Source organism: Sorex fumeus, unplaced genomic scaffold, assembly GCF_029834395.1.
Source record: "Sorex fumeus unplaced genomic scaffold, SorFum_2.1 ptg000201l, whole genome shotgun sequence".
Lineage (NCBI taxonomy): Eukaryota > Metazoa > Chordata > Mammalia > Eulipotyphla > Soricidae > Sorex > Sorex fumeus.
This window is the reverse complement of record NW_026606258.1, coordinates 700,534-719,604: the sequence shown is the minus strand read 5'-3', so window position 1 is coordinate 719,604 and position 19,071 is coordinate 700,534. Positions and strand designations below refer to the sequence as shown.

The 19,071-nt window shown below is 39.3% G+C and overlaps 1 protein-coding gene across 2 annotated transcripts in view; it reads right to left on the bottom strand.

The window, feature by feature from the left end:
* PAPOLA (poly(A) polymerase alpha) overlaps positions 1 to 19,071 on the bottom strand; it is a 65,643-nt gene that overhangs the window by 25,139 nt on the left and 21,433 nt on the right. For both annotated transcript variants that reach the window (XM_056108271.1, XM_056108272.1), the window contains exons 4-12: positions 18,416 to 18,497; positions 15,863 to 15,972; positions 15,172 to 15,225; positions 11,268 to 11,379; positions 10,578 to 10,667; positions 10,343 to 10,481; positions 8,249 to 8,321; positions 6,845 to 6,965; positions 5,601 to 5,685 (exon numbers count right to left, since the gene is read on the bottom strand). In XM_056108271.1, the coding sequence (XP_055964246.1) occupies positions 5,601 to 5,685; positions 6,845 to 6,965; positions 8,249 to 8,321; positions 10,343 to 10,481; positions 10,578 to 10,667; positions 11,268 to 11,379; positions 15,172 to 15,225; positions 15,863 to 15,972; positions 18,416 to 18,497 (866 nt within the window). The remainder of the gene's footprint in view (positions 1 to 5,600; positions 5,686 to 6,844; positions 6,966 to 8,248; positions 8,322 to 10,342; positions 10,482 to 10,577; positions 10,668 to 11,267; positions 11,380 to 15,171; positions 15,226 to 15,862; positions 15,973 to 18,415; positions 18,498 to 19,071) is intronic.

Here is a 19,071-nt window from a genome sequence, read left to right as displayed (position 1 = left end):
TTATTTTACTTAAATGCCAGCGCTGGACATCAACACCACAATGTAATAAGCTTTGTTACAGTTCTAGATCACTTCATCAATTCAGCAAAGTTCCCACATTTCTAAATACAGGAAATAAAATTTGTCTGAAATAGTTCTTCTTTAACAAAATTAGTACCCCGAAGCAGTTTAATTCAAAAACACTAAAGAAACATTAAACATTACTGGTTCAATGACTTTGATGGAATGCTCTGACTATAAAATCAGAAAAGCTGCTCACTAAAATAAAATTTATCAAATGAGTTATTTTCAATGCAAATTATCACCAGGGCTTTGCCCCCAACTCCCCCCAAAAATTCACTAGGTCAAATATTTTATATCAGTAACTTCACGAAAATAACACACATGCTTGTATAATTCAAATGAAAAGGTACCAAAGATTAAACTGAATGTTGAAAATACAACCTTACTTTTTTCCAAGTCTTTTGTGTCAAGTTTCAGTTATGCTACAGTCTCAGTGCTATGAAAACAGCTCTCATGGGGCTGGAGAGACAGCAGGAAGGGCTCTGCCTGCAGCAAACGCCCACCAACAACAGCGGAGTCCTGGACAGTTCCCAAGCACCGCTATGTGTGCAACGGGCCCCTCCACACAACACACACAGAACAGTCACTAGCACGAGAACAGAAACATCCGACACACAGAATCCAACCCCACCAACTGTGAGAAAAGACCCTTTCATTTCAAAAGATATCATCACTACATAAAACATTTTGATTTTTATGTTACCTCCAAAAGCAACTGACAATCATTGCCAATACTGGTTTGGAAAGAGGACAGACGGACACAACAGTGGGAAGCACACTTGCCTGGCACACTGTCAACCCAGGATCTATCCCCCGCACCCCATCAGGTTCCTGAGCCTCGCCAGGAATAATCCCTGAGCTCAGAACCAGGAGTTTAGTCCTGAGCACCGCCAAATCTGACACAGCAACAAAGTAACTCCAAACACAAGGGGGCAACCCCAGCTTTATCCAGCAGTGCTGGATCCAGCAGACCACTGTGACCCTATAGAGTCATGCACAGCCTGAGCACTTCCAGGTTGGATCAAGAATCCTTTGGGGGGGTGGGGGGTGGAGGATGGCACAGGATATATGACCTCTGAATAAGTACTTGGGCAATTCTGGCAGGGAACACGGACAGTGAAACGGAAGGACTGAGGGAGGCAACGGGCTGGGATCCAATCCCAGCTCATCACGGCCTCACGGTGAGGTAGCTGCTCCTGCTGGCCTCCAGGACTACTGGACATCCCTTCCCCAAGGGGCAGTTTTTAAAATATAAAAAGAGGGCCAGAGTGACAGCACGGCAGGTAGGGCATTTGCCTTGCACGCAGCCAACCTGGGTTCGATCCCCATCATCCCATAGGGTCCCCCAAGCACCTCCAGGAGTAAATCCTGAGTGCAGAGCCAGGAGTAACCCCTGAGCATCACTGGGTGTGACCGAAAAGGCAAAACATAGTAATAAAATATTTTTTAAAAAGGCTGACCAAAATATTGCGGAACTATTCAAAAACTGAGGACAATCACATACACAGGTGGTTGACTTGAATGTAGCCAACCGGATTCTGTTCCCTGGAACCCCGTATGGTTCTCTAGGCCCGTCAGGAGTGATTCCTGAGCAGAGCCAAGAGTAGGCCCTCAGCATCACCGAATGTGCCCTCCTCCCAACCCAAAAAAAGCAGGCTTGCATGCAAAATCTCAAAAGTTATTTGTGAGGCTCATCCACTTAAGGATAAATTCCTTCTGTCTCTAAATTCTGCCACTACTAAAATAGTCTAAATGACCTCCCGAATCTTCGATAAAAGAATAAATGACACAATGTTCTATTCACAAAGGCAAAATACACAATCCATTTGAACCTCTATTCTGTTGGCAATTTAACATTCCTGTGTTTCAAGAGTTCAGCTTTGGTTGCAGAAATGGGGTAGGGGATGAAGCAGCCACTCTACAGGTGATGCAACTGGGGTTTACATACAGCGAGGAGTGTGGGGTATGAGGGAGTCAGAAGGCAGGGGCCGAGCAGCAAATACCAAAGGCATTTAGGACTCTTACTCATACATCACAAGAGAATCACAAGTCCTTTCCACAATCTCTCATTTTAAGCAGCTAAAGCGGGTAATTTATTAATTACGCTTAATAGGGTGCATGAGAGACAGTCAAGTGAGTACAACACTTGCCCTGCAAGCAGCTGAGCCCCATACCCCTTATGGTCCCGAGTCCGGCCAGAAGTGATCCCTGAGTGCAGACCAAGGAGTAAGCTCTAAGCAGAGTCAGGAGTGAACTCTGAACCCCCCCACCCCCCCCAAAAAAAATGAAAATAAGTTTAATTTAAAAAACTGCAGGGGCTGGAGAGATAGCACAGCGGGTAGGGCATTTGCCTTACACGTGGCCGACCCAGGTTCGTTCCCAGCATCCCATATGGTCCCCCCGAGCACCACCAGGAGTAACTCCTGAGTGCAGAGCCAGGAGGAACCCCTGTGCATCGCCAGGTGTGACCCAAAAAGCAAAAAAAAATAAATAAATAAAAAATAAAAAAATAAAAAACTGCAAATATTTTGTTGACCATTAGGAATTCATTTATAAGCCTAATTAATCCATCTGAAGAATTGAGCATGAAACCCCAACTAGCAGATTAAACTTTTAAAATTAAAACTAGTTTTCAATTTCTCAGAACAGAGACCAAGAAGTATGTCAAATTTGAACAGTATCTGTTGGTCAAGAAACCTTTTATGTTAAACAACGTATTTCACACTACCACTTAAAAAATTAAGACCATACTTGAGATCTTCCATCTACAGTCCTATATTCTGAAGGCAATAGTGATTAACTTCCCCCAAATCCAAAGGTAATCCGTTTCTGATTAGAAAAAAAATAGTTTCCCGGGGCCAGAGAGACAGCAGAGCAGTATGGAGCATGCCCTATACACAGCTAACCTGGGTTCCACTCCCAATATCACACACTGTTCCCCCAGCCTGCCACGAGTCATCTCCGAGTACAGAGCCAGCGATAAGACCTGAGCACTGACAGGTGTGCCCCCCAAAAAAGCAAAACAAAAAAATTTTCATTAAAGCCTATTTAAAAGTTTCTAAGAAAACTAATCTTAATTGCTATTATCTAAAAATATTTAACATTTTATCTCGGCAGACCACAGATCTGCTATACACATTTAAAATATACTGATATATTTTATAATACTTATATTTTAGCAAAACTCATTGCAACTACAGTGCAGCTCAAGACCAAAACTAGTTCACTTTCTCAATTTCAAAAATTTTTTACAGATACACTATTATAAATATATGGACTTTGAAATTAAAAAGCAGTATAAGTATTAATCTTAATACCTAAGAGAATACTTTTTCTATGCCACTTATTTCCTGCTGAAATGGAACTTCTGCTAAGTATATTGCTACTTAAATGCTAAATTGAATATCTTAAAGGAAAAACATGAATATTTTCTTAGAACTACTTAAAATTTCACAAAGCAATTTTACCCCTGTTTCTGAAGGAACACTGATATCTTCTGGAAGATGAATGATTTGTCTGCTTTTTTATAAGACAAATGAAATTTCCTCCATGATTCCCTCCCTTCCAAGAATGCCAGGCAGGTGCATTACACACGGTTTTACATCCTACACATAACAAATGGCGATACTTTGAGGATACACTTCAAATTAGGATTAAATCAATTTTGACTCGAAAACTAAGGATTTCAGTTCAGATGTGTATTTGCTGGGGTATTTCATATACATTTTTTTAAAAACCCAAATCTGGAATACCTCTAAGGTCTAAAAGTAATCACTATTTTAAAGAGGAAAAGTGTTTAATCGAAGTATAAAATATAATTTGCTATGTAAATAAAATACTTTTCTTCCCACTTTTGGGTCACACCTGGCAATGCTTGGGGGCTACTCCTGGCTCTGCATTCAGGAATTACACCTGGTGGTGCACAGGGGACCATACGGGATGCCGGGGTTCAAACCCAGGTCGGCCACGTGCAAGGCAAACAACCTATCTGCTGTACTATCACTCCAGACCCCTATAGTAATTCTTTTCTATATCTTCATTTACCCAGGACTCAAAGCTGAAATTTCAATTACCCTGATACAATCCTTTATTAGGTCCTACATCCTCTTATTTAGAAGGTTTAATAGTCATTTTTGATAACCTAAAGGGTTTGAATGTTTCAAGAGAATTCCGTAAAGAAAAAAATTCTAATGATTAATATTTCGCAAATTCAAAGACAGCTTAAATGTTAAAAAACCCTCAAACGTCTAGCAAAGCAAATTTATTGAAATAGAATTACACCATGAAGGTTTGTTCAATTTCAACGTAATCTCTTCAAGTGAATCAAGTTGCTTAACTACATACTTTCAAAATCACTCTACCCCTCTCCCCCCTTGCTGGTAGCAAAGTAAAAGAGGAAAATGAAGAGATCTACCTTCACCTGTGATTCTGAAGAATTAAGAGGTGCAGAAACTTTCTATGAGATTATTTATTATTTTCCAATAGAAAACAATGTACTCTCTGTGTGGTCATTTAAAGAGTATTATAATACAAACGCTTCATAGAGTAAATGTCAAATGGTACCTCCCTCAATATTGGTGAAAATAAAGGCAAAGAAATATGAACTGCTAAATGGGCAGAACACTTTATAGGGGACGGCTAAGAACAAGGAAGGGCATTGCAGGCTAATTTAAATTTTTACTGACACCAGAGTGCTCAGAACTCAACAATTAAGCTCGGCTCCACTATCACTTTCTCATGCAAAGATACAGAAACAAAACACAGAGACATCATGAAGGTCGTCATTCTTGTTTTTAATTGGGGAAAGAGCAGAAAGGAACCTTGCTTAAGATATTACAAAACACAATCCAACACATGATCAAAGTGCTAAAGAAAAAAATTTAAGTGGGACTTTGGCAAGTTTTCACCTGAGGGCAAATGAAAGTGCAAGTCCATTTTTTTTGAAAGTCAGATTTATTGTAACTTACAATTTTCATCAAAACCAATACAATCAGGCATTTAACCTGGACTACTGCTGTATTAAAACATTTAGTTAAAAAATATATTTATCTATATAATACCCACTTAGACCCCAAGAAAATTTGCAGAAATATTTGTTCAGGCTTTTATTAAAATTGGGGGAAATGGCAGGCCAATCATGTGCTGTAACTACGGAAAAACACTTGACTGAATATATTTACATTCTGTTAGCTATGCCTAAGTTATAAAAGAGTCTTTGTAATAAATAAGTATCCAAAACTGGGAAAATTAACTATTGATTTTAACCATTCTCTCTTTTGACAAGATATACAAGTTCATGTTTTGATGATGACTAACAGAGGAAATCTGTAGGGGACCACACTTTTACTTGACCCAAAAACAGAAAAAAAGAAAAGAAAAACTAGGGCTTTAACCAAAAACAGTACACTGTTTATGAGAAGGCATTTCTAGATGCTAAAAATTTAGAACAATACCCTAGCAAGAGGAGATGTTACATATGCTACCATTAAACCATTACTTAAGAGAGCAACATGTCCAACATGCCTTAAAATACATACTTGTACTTCTGAAAGAAGTTTGGAGCTTCAAAAAGTTTGGACCACTCTCCCTTACTCAGCAAAATTTCATCTGTGATAGCAAGACCTAAATTAAAAACATATTAAATGTTTGCATGCTTCAATCTAACAACCTAGAATTTAAAAACCATTAAGACATACCACCACATGCATTCACCACAATCCTAAAATCTTAATTTTAACGAACAGTAATGTTAGTCTAGGACTCTTTGAGCTCAGACTTTTTACATAACACAAACTATTCAAAAATGCTGGAGGATCTTTGACATCAGAGTTCTGATAAATTTTTATTACTCTAAAAATCTATGCTCACAAAATGACTCTCTCCAAAACCTTAAGCACTACTATTTTTTTTAAAAAAGGAATTCTTTTGCTGTTGGATTTCTTTACTTCCTAAAAGCAGACTTGGGGGGGGGGGGGGGTCGGGGTGACAGACATCACCATCTTTCCATGAAGAGCCTCTTCTAATTATAGGAAAGATTTTACTCTTCTGAGTTTGAAACCTGTAGTCCTTTAGCTGATTCTATTTCCCTGACACAGAACACACCAATTCCAGCTACTTCCCTAAGACTGACTTCAGCAAGGCCTTCTAATTAACGGAACTACACTGTAGCACTGTCCTCCAGTTGTTCATCAATTTGCTCGAGCGGGCCCAGTAACGTCTCCATTGTGAGACTTCTTGTTACTGTGTTTGGCATATCGAATACGTCACGGGGAGCTTGCCAGGCTTTGCCATGCGGGCAAGATACTCCCAAGAGCTTGCCGTGCTCTCCGAGAGGGGCGGAGGAATCGAAACCTGGCTCCGCCCGGCAGGTGGCTTTCAAGGCAAACGCCCTACCACTGTGCTATCGCTCCAGCCAGATGGAATGGGACTACAAGGATACAGAAAAACATGTCGGTTTGTCCAAAATAATGGAGTTTGGCCCCAATCCATACCACTTAGTCAAGAAGCTTATGGTACCACTTATGATTTTACACAATAATATGGGTAGTGAACCACCCATATAAAGGCCCAGCTAGGGATACAGCTTTAAATAGTCTTATAATAAAAATTTTCCTCAAAAAATTGAGGAATTGCATTTCTCAAATTAACACTCATACTATAATCAATAAATACGTAACTACTTAAAATCTACTTAGCAAATGCTTCAATTTACATCACGACCAGTCTATAACCGTATGCAAATCCTTTGTGTATAAAGGAGAGGATAAGGATAAACACTTACCTTGCTTAAACTCCTCAACCATGACCATCCGTGTTGAAACGGACACATTGTACGTGGAGTTCTGTTGTGGGTATGCTGGTGTAATTATAGGCATAAGATGGTACCTATCACTGGGGTTTACCTACATACAACAACAGCCAATCAGTTTCTTCAAGTACATATGCAACAGTTACTTGGACTTTTACCCCTTGTTAAACTGAACCAATGATTAAATTTTATTTCATTCAAAGCTGGAGTTGAGAAAGAAAAACCATGTAAGGAGACATCAGTTTTACAGGTATTCTTTATAGAAGAGATTTTTCTAAACTATCAGACTGTTTAAATTTAGGTATGACTATTTGAGTAATCTTATTAGAAATAGTGTGCCTATGAAACAAAACGGGGTCTTCTGGGGCATCTTTGATGTTTAGTTTTTCTCTTTTCAACAACAGATGGGGATACAAACGTAATTACTCTGGAGTAATGTAAAACTACAATATGTTATGTGTAAAAACAAATTTAAACAGGATGGAAATTTAGATACTAATAAATTGGTTACTTTAAGGAGCCTAAGCTATTGAGACATGCTGAAAGTACATATCCATGCTAGTTTCTTTTTAAAAGAATAAAATGATTTAATACATCTCATCTTAATCATATGCTAATTAGTGGCATAATTTAAAAAAAAAAAGGAAATCATAAACTCATATTCCTCCAGAATAAGTGCTCTTAAGTTTGGAAAAAGAAACATACCTTAATAAAATTTGAAACTGACAGAATCTTTATGCTGTAATAAGATAAAGCTAATGCAGAAAAACACGATTTCTAAAGCCTTTTAGAAAGCCTGAATCAAACCTAAGTTTCTTCTTTCAATTAATTATATGTTATCGACATTAAAACTGAGTAAAGGTCGTAACTTCACATGAGGCAGAATAGAAGTTCTTCTTTAGTCAAACCATGCTTTTGTAATCTGTAATAGCCAAACCAATTTTCAATTATATCATCGTAATTAAAAAGATATTGCTTAGACGATAACTGCCACAAGTAAACATTAAAACAGTTTCCTGCAGCAACCCAATTTTAACAGAATATTTAAGTCAAATAAAAAATACAGGGATTTTTATTATCCTTTTATTATTATTTTTTAGCACAAATGCCCACACAACTTTCTCTTACAAGGTAGTTCTCTAAATAGTATATAAATTAAAAATGTTAATGAACTTGGTATTAAACTATGTACAATTAAGATTTTATTTTACAGGGTACATAATTATGCTTCTCACACCAGGACAATTATAGCTGAAGTTATCTAAAAGAAAGAATAAAGCGGACATGTACACTCATTTGTCAATGATGGGAAGTCTCCCTGATTTTTACTTGTTATTGCACAGTGTGAATTTGTAGGGGAAAAAATAATACACTAACCCTTGGGTCCCATACAGGCAAATTAAGATTGCATTCTTCAGGCTGTTTCAATAGCACTGGATTTGGCCATTCCCTGTTTAAAAAGAGTGTAGCACTTGATAAGACTATTGGATATTACCATCTAAACGTATTTATTTTGTTAAACATACAGCAATTGTGAATGTGATTCTTCTTCATTCATCTTCCCTCTTGGTATATATAACCTTTTATTCCTTTCTGCAGACAACAGGCTCTTCAAAATACTTTTCGTTTAACTATAAAACTCCAAACTATTTAGCAGATGAAGTAAAGAAATCTCTGCTTTTCAAAGAACTGCCAAGAACCACATAAACACCATCTACAAAACATCTCATGTGATCCCTAAATCTAAAAACAGGATGATAAACTGTACACAAAAACTAAAACCCAGTCTTTATACTAGCTTCAGACAACAACAGTTCAAAACAAAAAGTTAAATGACTATAGACAGAGGGGTATAATAAATCATAGAAACTGATTAAGAAAAGTACTATCTCATGGCTTAAGAGGTCGTCACCAGGAATATATGTCACTGTTTTAAGACGCATTCTGAGTTAGCTATTTCCGTCCTCCACTAAGGATTAAACGCTAGAAAACATCTACCACCCATAAAATAAGTATCAGTTTCTTAAAAATATTAATTGTTGGAAGCAAAGCGATAGCTAAAATAAGTATCAGTTTCTTAAAAATATTAATTGTTGGAAGCAAAGTGATAGCGGCAGTGTAGGGCCCTTGCCTTGCACCTGGCTGACCTGGGTTCAAGCACCAGGACCCTTTATGGTCCCTGGTGCCCCACCAGGATGAACTCTGGGTGCAGAGGCAAGAGTAAGCCCTGTTCACTGCTAGGCTTGGCCCACTCCCCCCCCAAAAAAAAACAAAACATTAATTGCTATGCATGTGAATACTGCAGTATTAAGAGAAATTATGACAGGTCCTACTCAATCTCATCTCACGATTATGATTAGGTGCTGGCAACTCTGAAAATAAAATGTGTAAAGTGTAGCAGCTCTGAATTATAAACTGCTCCTAAGAAATAATTTTTTATAAAGTAACTATAAAAGAACAGAGGGAGAAGGTATGGAAGTTGGTAAGAATAGGAATGGAAGACCAATTTTTAGATCAATCTGAGTAAGAATGAAAAACTCTACAATCTTTTGGACCAGAGCAACTTTATCTTTTCTTAAAAGAAAGACAGAGAGGGCCAGAGAGATAGTACAGCAGGCAAGATGCTCGCCTTGAATGCAGCTGAACTGGGCTTAATCCCCGGCATCACATACGGTTCCCCAAACTCTACCAGGAATGATCCTTGAGCTCAGAACCAGGAGTAAGCCCTAAGCACTGCCAGGTGTGACCCTGTGCCCCCCACCCCCACCCTAGGCCTTCCCCCCAGAAGTTTTTAAGTTGATAAATATAAAGACGCTAAAAAAATGGGAGTTTATTAAAAAAAAAAAATTCTTTCCTGAATTAATGACTAATTTAAGGATTGAGGAAATGCCTTTTTCAAGTACTTCTATTCCTTAAGGGTTTTTGTAAATATATAAACAGTAGGGGTGGGGAATTTGGGGATCATAATGATATTCAGGGGACCATACAAGATGCTAGGGACTAAAGCCAGGTAGGCCACATGCAAGAAAAGCACATTTCTACTCGCTGCACTAGTCCTCTGGCCCCTGCACAAACATTTTTAACATTGTACCAAAGATAAAGAGACCATTAGAAAATATTTTTAAGATCTTGAGACTGCTTGTCTATTGATTTGGAAGTGATATTATGTTTCAGCTAAACTAATATTCTAGCGTATTAATCCCCTGGATTTAGCAAACATTTAAATTGTAATTTATTTAATAGTTTACACATGGAAATGGAAATAGAACCTGTCTTACTACTCTGGGAAATTGGAAGGAATGGAATTTGGTCTGCTGTTGCATACAACCCAATCTCCCCAGGACTACTTAAATTGTTTACATATCATGAGCAAAAATAGTAACCTGAATCCAGCTGCAGATATGTCATAGAAATAAGACTAAACTTCAGTGTCTACAATCAATTTTATTTTAATATAATCTAAACACATACCATTTAGAAAATACCAAGAAAAATTTATGTACAAGAGTTGACGCTATTGCATTTGGATAAAGCTGGCAAGTTCTTGCTACTAGCATAGCCCAGGAAACACCACCGAGGAAACCTAATATATTGGAATAGATGTTGTGGCCTGTTGGTGAGGGAAAAACAAACAAACAAACAAAAATTAGTGTTGAATTAAAGCTGAAACATTTTCAATAATCTAGCCAACAAATTCTGAACTCACGTTTGGCCCAAAGTTTGATAGCTCTCAGAGTTAACCTGAAGTTGTCAATGTTTGGTACTAGATGTAAAATTTCATCGGTTACCCTGCAACCTGATTAACAGGAGTGAAAAAACACAACATCAAATCGTCAAGAAGTTTAACATTATCTCTTTACATCTTCTGAAACTGGTGAAATTCTGAAATTAAATAAAAACTTAATTTGGCAGAGAAATACTAACTCAAAAGAGATATAGATTAAATGAATTAAATCGAATACATCTTCTACTAGAAATACTACCCTAATAAGTAAAACTTTTTCCAGATCAGATATAAGGCTTCCAAAAGTCTCTCTTCGAGTGTCTTAACAGCATGCAAGGCTAATATGAAAATGTTCAAAAAGGATTAATTTGATAAACATAGTAACTTGGAAATGTTACAAAGGATCAAAAGATAATTAGGACTGCACAATGAAATCCACAATACTAACAACAAAATATACAATCATCACAGTCTTTAAATAGCCCAGGAAGAAAAGTAACTGGGTTATCAAAGGTAAAATAAATGCCAGATGCCCTCTGGAGTCTAAACTATTAACACTAAAAGTACACTGCATTTAACTCGCTATGAATAAATACTTGACTATAAAAAGCATTATAAAAAGTTAATACCTACTAACTCAGTTATATGCAAAGGAAAGTTGGTTTGACATACCATTAAGACTTCTTATGCATCTTATATCTAAGTTTTTAAGCAGACTGTCATCTCGTAGGTCCAAATCTTCTGGAATAGTCTGCAGTGCTAATCTTGCAAACAAAATATCAATCTAAAATAAAAGTAAAATGTAACAGTCCATACCTGGCAAACAACTTTTTTTGCAGGAGAGGGGAACCACACCTGGCGATGTTCAGGGCTTACTCTTGGCCCTGAGCTCAGGATCACTCCTGGCAGGCTCAGAGAGCCACACATGGGTGTCAAGGATCGGACCAGGCTGACATCATGCAAGACAAGTACCCGGCCTGTTATACTAGCATTTCTTCAAAGGAGAAAGCACACCATTTAACACCAATACTTTCCTCTACTGGAGGTAAGTGTACAGCAAGTGGAACACTTGCCTTACAAGCGGTCAACTGGATTTCATCCTCAACACCCCAGGTGGTCCCTTCCCGCCCCATCCCCACCCCGAACTTCTCAGTCCACCAGGAGTGACCCACGAATGCAGAACCAGGATGTAAACCCTGAGTACAGCCTGGTGTGCCCCAACCCCCACCAAAAACAAAGGGGGGACACCAGAAAGTACAGTGAATAAGGGGCTCGCCTTACAAGCAGCAGACCCAGGTTCCATCCCATGCAGTTCCCCTCAAGTCTACCTTGAGTGATCTCCAAGCCAAGAGCCCCTGAGCGTGGCTGGGAGTGGCCCCAAAACCAAAAGGTTAAAAATAAAGTCAATACGTTTCCTTGATTACGAACATGAGCCTAAACTGCAGCCTCACGGGAAGGGGGCGAAACTGGCTCGTCCTTCACGCCCAACTAAGGTCACGAGCGGCTCTCCGGCATGGCCATGGCACCAGACACACAGAAACTAATCTCGTGATTATCCGGCTCTTGGCAGAAATCCCTCCAGATTTAATTAGTAAAATATCAGAAATCCAAAATCAGGCGGCCGCTATTGCAGTCGCTCAACATCATATGGTTTTCATGACCAGCAATAGAAAACAAATGATTTCACAATGCCTTCTCAGCAGTTCTGATTGTTGGGGGGAAATTCCAAACAATAATGGTGCATCTTTTGTCAAAATAATGAATGTAATCAAAGTAGAGAGTTAAGCAGAAATCATCTGCCTCACAGGCATCGGGAGAGGTGGGAGGGGGGTATATTGGGGTTCTTGGTGGTGAAAAATAACTAAAGTTTGATCATTGTATGACCGAGACTTAAACTTGAAAGCTTTGTAACTTTTCTCACAGTGATTCAATAATTAAAAAAAAAATGCATGAGCCTAAAGTCCACAACAGATACTTTTATCAGTTTTAAGGATTGAAAAGACAGTGCAGGGGGGAAGGCGACTACCTGGCATGGCATGCAGTTCACGCTGCTTTACCGCAGGAACCATTTGGTCCCCCAATACTCTAGTAGTTCCTAGCATCACTGTTTTGGGTGTGGCCCAAAACAAATCCCCCAAAATATTTTTACAAGCTAAATGGGCTGGAGCGATAGCACAGCGGGTAGGGCGTTCGCCTTACAAGCGGCCAACATGGCCGACCCGAGTTCGATTCCTCCGCCCCTCTCGGAGAGCCCGGCAAGCTACCGAGAGTATTCGATATGCCAGACACAGTAACAACAAAGTCTCCAATGGAGACGTTACTGGGCCCGCTCGAGCAAATCGACGATCAACGGGAGGGGCCTTTACTTTACTTTACTTTAAATATGAAACCGGAGCTCTGCTCGGGGTGGGGAGGGAAACTCAGCCCGCCCCCCTGCGAGGGGCCCCGGCGAGAACAGCCAGGCGCGGAGACAGGAGCAGAGCCCCGGCAACCGAAGACCTCCAGAACCGGCCACCAGCATGCTGAGACCACTCTCCACATGCATGAAGGTACCGGCAGAGGAACAAAGGCATGCAGGTCCCGGGGCTGAGATCTCCAAGCCTACTCAGATCGGGGCTGAGCATCCTCCACTCCGATCCTCCACCTTCCAGTAGGCAGGGGTCACATCCACCATCTGACCCCCAGCGCCGTATGATCCCATCAACGGCCAAGACCCAGAGACTATAAAACCCAGCTCCTGGAAGACATCTTATTATCTTATTCTTACTTTGGACAACCTCACAGGCTACCGAATGTAACCTGCCCACATGGCGGAGTCTGGCAAATTCCCCGTGGCGTACTCAATATGCCAATTACCAGTAAAAATGATGGGTCTCATTCTCTTAGCCCTGAAAGAGCCTTGAATATGGCACTTTTGAAAATCTCAGGGCTAGGACGAAGGAGACATTACTGGTGCCTGCTTAGGGCAATCGATGAACAGGATGGTCATGAAATATGAAACAATGGGGCAGAACAAAAAAAAAAAAAGAGAAACAATTTTTTAGAAGCATCCACTTGTTAGTTAAATCATACATCAGTTTGGTTTACTAAGAAATGCACCCAATAAATTTAACAAATAAAATTTAAAAAATTTTTAATACACGCAACCGGAGCCAGAGAAATAGCACAGCAGGTAGTTTGTCTTGCATAAAGGGGCCCCAGGTTTGAGCCTGCATCATATATATGGTTCCCGGAGAACTGCCAGAACTGATGCCTAAGCACAGAGCCAGAAATTAAGCCCTGAGTAGTGCTGGGTATGGCCTCAAATAAATTAATTAAATAATTAAAATAACTTTTAAAAAAGAATCATTCTCCCATGAGATGCAAATGAATTTTGTCTAACACACAAAACAAATTCCATCTGCTGGCAATGTTCTTTATGGGGAAATAGATCTATGTACAGACTATATTTATCACGGTCCTCCCGTTATTCATCCATTTGCTCACGCGGGCCCAGTAACGTCTCCATCATGAGACTTGTTGTTACTGTTTGGCATATCGAATACGTCACGGGGAGCTTGCCAGGCTTTGCCGTGCAGGCGAGATACTCTCGGTAGCTTGTTGGGCTCTCCGAGAGGGGCAGAGAAATCGAACTCGGGTCGACCATGTTGGCCGCTTGTAAGGCAAACACCCTACTGCTGTGCTATCGCTCCAGCCCATATTTATAATCTCTACTAAATTTTATACTTTCAGTTAATTATATAATGATTAGTCATAATGGAGTTCATGCCCAATTCAATCAGTCTAATCAATGGCTGAATAAATAGCAATACTCCTACATTAAAAAAATTATCATAGATCAAACTTGAGCACCTTAAGCAGCAATTAAAGAAATGCATTTTTCATAAACAAATTATTTTTCCATTTCCTCAAATTTCACAACTTTCATTATTAGTAACTTTGCAACATCATTATATAAAATATATTAACAGTAACTAATGAAAACTGAGGCTATCTCATGGTCAGTTTTGCTCCCATTACTTTCTCTCATTTAGTTGAAAGCAGTAAAAAATAATCTACATTGCGTCAATAATTTAAATTCATAAATCCTACCCCATCAGTATTTTTTTAATAAAAGTATCTTACTACATACAATACCAGGTCACGAATTTCTCTTAACCTCTTAAAATATCTTGCTGAAGACCAAACTCCTATTTGCAGTAAGTACTATTGCCTTGAATGATTAAAAAGTACTTAGCTATGCATAGAGAAAATTTACCAAGAATGTAGCAGCATTTTGGGAGTCAATTTTTCATTCCTTCTGCCTTTATTTGGGCTGAAAGACTAAAGTGACACGTTCTGCATCACTTCTACCAATCCAAACTTCCAGGAAGTGGGATCACAGGAGAGGCTAGGGGGACACCCGGCAGGGGGCAGGGCTAGGTCCTGGCTCTGTGCTCGAGGCAAATCCCTTACTCTCTCTCTGGTTCCCGAAAACTTAATTCTTATCACATCAATTCGCAAATTACAAAACTGTAAAATTTAACTACGTGGTTCAATTTCACACAGAGCAAGAAAATATTTCAACATATCTTACCTCTATTCCATCAAAACATAGTTTGATAACAGGTACGAATGCCTCTTCAACAGCCTGCAAGAAAAGTAAACAATTTCAGTGTCTCTCAAATTACACATTAGACCTGTACCAGTTTTAGCGCTTTCTGATTAAAGTGATAATTGAACTCATTTAAACATAGTTTAGCATAATGCCAGAGACTAGGTTCTTAATAACTAAACTTTTCTTAAGTCATTAGACTCTCGAGTCAGACAAACCAAAGTGAAAATCCTTGATCTGAACACATTTCATAGGTGAGCACGGCCAAATTACCTAATAGACCCCGTTTGTTTTCTACTCTGCACCCAATTACAGATTTGTTTTTAGGCAACTAAAAAAAATAAAATACAAACACATATATAAGTAAACACCTAAAAGCCTAGCAAACTGCATGAGCTTAACAGACAACAGCAATATCATAAAATCCGTTCCGTTCAGCTGATGTTTGTTTTGGGGTCACTCCTGAACGCACTGAGGCCTTACTCCTGGCTCTGTGCTTGGGGGGCCATATGTGCTACAAGTTGTTTGTTTGGGGGTCAGACTTGATTGTGCCCGGAGCTAACCATGTGGTCCCAGGGATCAAACCTGGACCTCTGAAGTCAAACCTGACACTCAACACATGAACTCTCTCTCCAACCCCCATTCAATCCCTTTCACCCAAGCATTTACGCACTCTTAAATCTTTCACTTCTTCTTGTAATTTCAACTTATCATAGAATGAGGTGAAAAAGTCACTTCGATCAACGTGTCTTGGTGCAACACACAATGCATCAATATCAGCACCTAAAAAGAAATTCAGTCATCAACCACTGAAGAACAGCACACACAAGATCATTTTGCATCTTACTGCAGCAAAACTTTACTGATGGTGACGATCTGCTAACATTTTACTGGTGGGCCTCAAAAAACAAACTCCACCTTCAGAACATGTCCAGTCAAAACAGAAAAAGATTAACCTTAACTAATGGTATTTTAGTTTTTAGCCGTAGGACCCTAAAATTGGCACGGACAAAGAGAAGAGGGCAGCAAGGAAAGTAACTTAGAAAAGACCTTTTATGATAAAGAGAGGGTCATCAACCACCCCCATATTAATTAATCCATCGATCAGAAAATAGTTCTCTTCTAAACAACAATCAATATTTAAGAGACTAAACTGATGTCTAGTTAAGAACTACAGAATCAACGTCAAAAACCACAGGCAAAAATTCCAAGGTAGAGACTGTGCTATGACAGTTGTTATTTAATGCTTTACTGGATGCCAGCAATCAATACGTGAGAACAGAAAAAAGAGAACATTAACCGGTATCATAAAAGAGAGGTAAGGTAAGGTAAGGTAAAGGCCCTCCCGTTGATCATCGATTTGCTCGAGCGGGCCCAGTAACGTCTCCATTGGAGACTTTGTTGTTACTGTGTCTGGCATATCGAATACTCTCGGTAGCTTGCCGGGCTCTCCGAATAAGAGAGATGAATGAGATGAATTAGTCTCCGAATAAAAGAGAGATGAATGAGAAATCAAGTTAAACAGTAATTTCCATGAGATTCAGAAGTGCAGGCACTATTCTGAAGATTGAGTATTTCGCATCTTCATGAAAGAAAAAAGACAATACTGTGTACAGGATACACGAAAAGCAAATACAGTACTAATACCATGGAGTAGTTGGAGATGGGCAGGAGGCTGCCAGAATAAATACAATATAGCACTGTCCACCCTTGTTCATCGATTTGCTCAAGCGGGCACCAGTAACGTCTCCACTGTGAGACTTAACTTTCTGGCATAAATACAATATACTGGCAGGTAATTTTAAAACCTTGAGATCAGTACTAACGGTTACACAGGAGCAGCACAAGTCAGAATCCTAGTTCTGCCAAGATGGCTAAAACTATTCAAAGATTTATTATCTCTTACGTGCCAAAACCCTGTATTTGGGGGCTGGACCAAAAGCACAGTGGATAGGGTGTTTGCCTTGCACACAGCAAACCTGGTTTTGATTCCCAGCATGCCATATGGTCCCAGGAGTAATTCCTGAATTACTCCGAGCCAGGAGTAACCCCTGAATATCGCCGGTGTGACCCAAAAAAGCAAAAAAAAAAAAAAAAATCCTCCATTTGTTTCATGAAAATAAGACATTAGTGTGGGAGAGAAATAAAATAATGAAGACCAAAAGCTTAGATCAGTGCCCAATAAAAAGAATTCAATAAATGTTCTCCTCATGGTTAGGATTTTTATTGTGATTTAAGAGGAGGAAAAACTGTAAGCGTAAGGAAGAAAATAAACAACACTGATCATTAATGATGACAGATACATTTCTTTGGTTTGTCTTTGCATGGGGAAGAAGGGTGGGTGTGAGGAAAACAGCTCATTTTCCTGATCTTCAGACATAATTCTTCAGGTAGGGAAAACAATATCGAAAGCAGCAAGGCTGGGGCTGGAGCAGCAGCACAGTGGGTAGGGCGTTGGCCTAGCACGCACCGACCCAGGTTCGATCCCCAGCATCCCATGTGGCCCCCTGAGCACCGCCAGGAGTAATTCCTAAGTGAAAATCCAGGAGTAACCCATGTGCATCGCCGGGAATAACCCAAAAAGAAAAAAGAAAAGGGGGAAAAAAAAGCGGCAAGGTTGAAAAGAACTCTTCAATGGGAAAAATGTTTTATATCCACATTCTCTAGGATGTTAGCAGTCATATGAATATTCAACAGATAATATGTGGGTATTTCTACAAGAAACAGAATTTGTAATTTTACTTTTTTTGTAATTTTGTAAAATTTGTAATTTTGTACAAGATTTGTAATTTTTGTAATTTTAAAGGTACAAATGGACTGGTAGGAAAGATGATAGCACTGTGGGTAGGGCATTTGCTTGCACGCGGCCACCCCGGGTTCGATTCCTCCACCCCTCTCGGAGAGCCCGGCAAGTTACGAGAGTATCTCACTTGCACAGAAAAGCCTACCTATGACATATTCGATCTGCCAAAAACAGTAACAAGTCTCACAATTTGTTGTGATGTTACTAGTGCCCGCTCAAGCAAATCGATGAACAACGAGATGACGGTGATTCAATGATAACTTAAGGTATCATTTTTCAGTTTATTAAATTTAAACCTCTTGAAATGTTCACTCTTCCATACAATCCCAAACTGTATAACAACATAATAAACTGAAATGCATGCCATAATTTTTCAGGAATAAAAAGATACTCTTTCTCAAAATAATCAGCAACAATATTTACCTTTTGTATGTACTCCTAATCTGTAAGATCCAAATGTAAAAATTTTTCCTCCAACATTTTCAATTACAGATTGTGGAAGATTCTGTTGGAGTAAATAGACGGTGGTTATTTTGCTGATGAGACCAAGGGAAAGGGCTTAAACAAACACAGTACACTTGAAAAGGAAAACAAAAATAAGACTTCTACTGCAATGTATCTAAGGACAGTGAGAAAACTTGGGAGGGCTGGAGGCCCTGCTGGCTCTCACGCGCCAGGCCCCCAGCACCACTGGGACAGGGACAAACCCAAAAGCAACCAGAAATTTCATCGAGAGGATACATAGCTAGCCTTCATGAAACAACTTAATGTGAAATGAAATCAACTCACAACTTTTAAATTGATATTTATTACTGAAGACTGAAACTACTTTTGAATTTTCTGTTCTCGGGAAATGCAGTCTCTACAGAGGATTATGGCCTAGAACAGCATGTGACTCCACAGAAGCAATGATGAGACCAAGAGATTTTTATTCATGACAACAAAGATGTTACATCACTCGTGTTTTACTTCTGGGGCTGGGATGTAGTAAGTTGTAGAGCTCTTGCCTTGAACGCAAAAGGTCCTGGGCTTGATACCTGGCACCACACATTGATAACTTAAAAAAAAAAATTCAATTA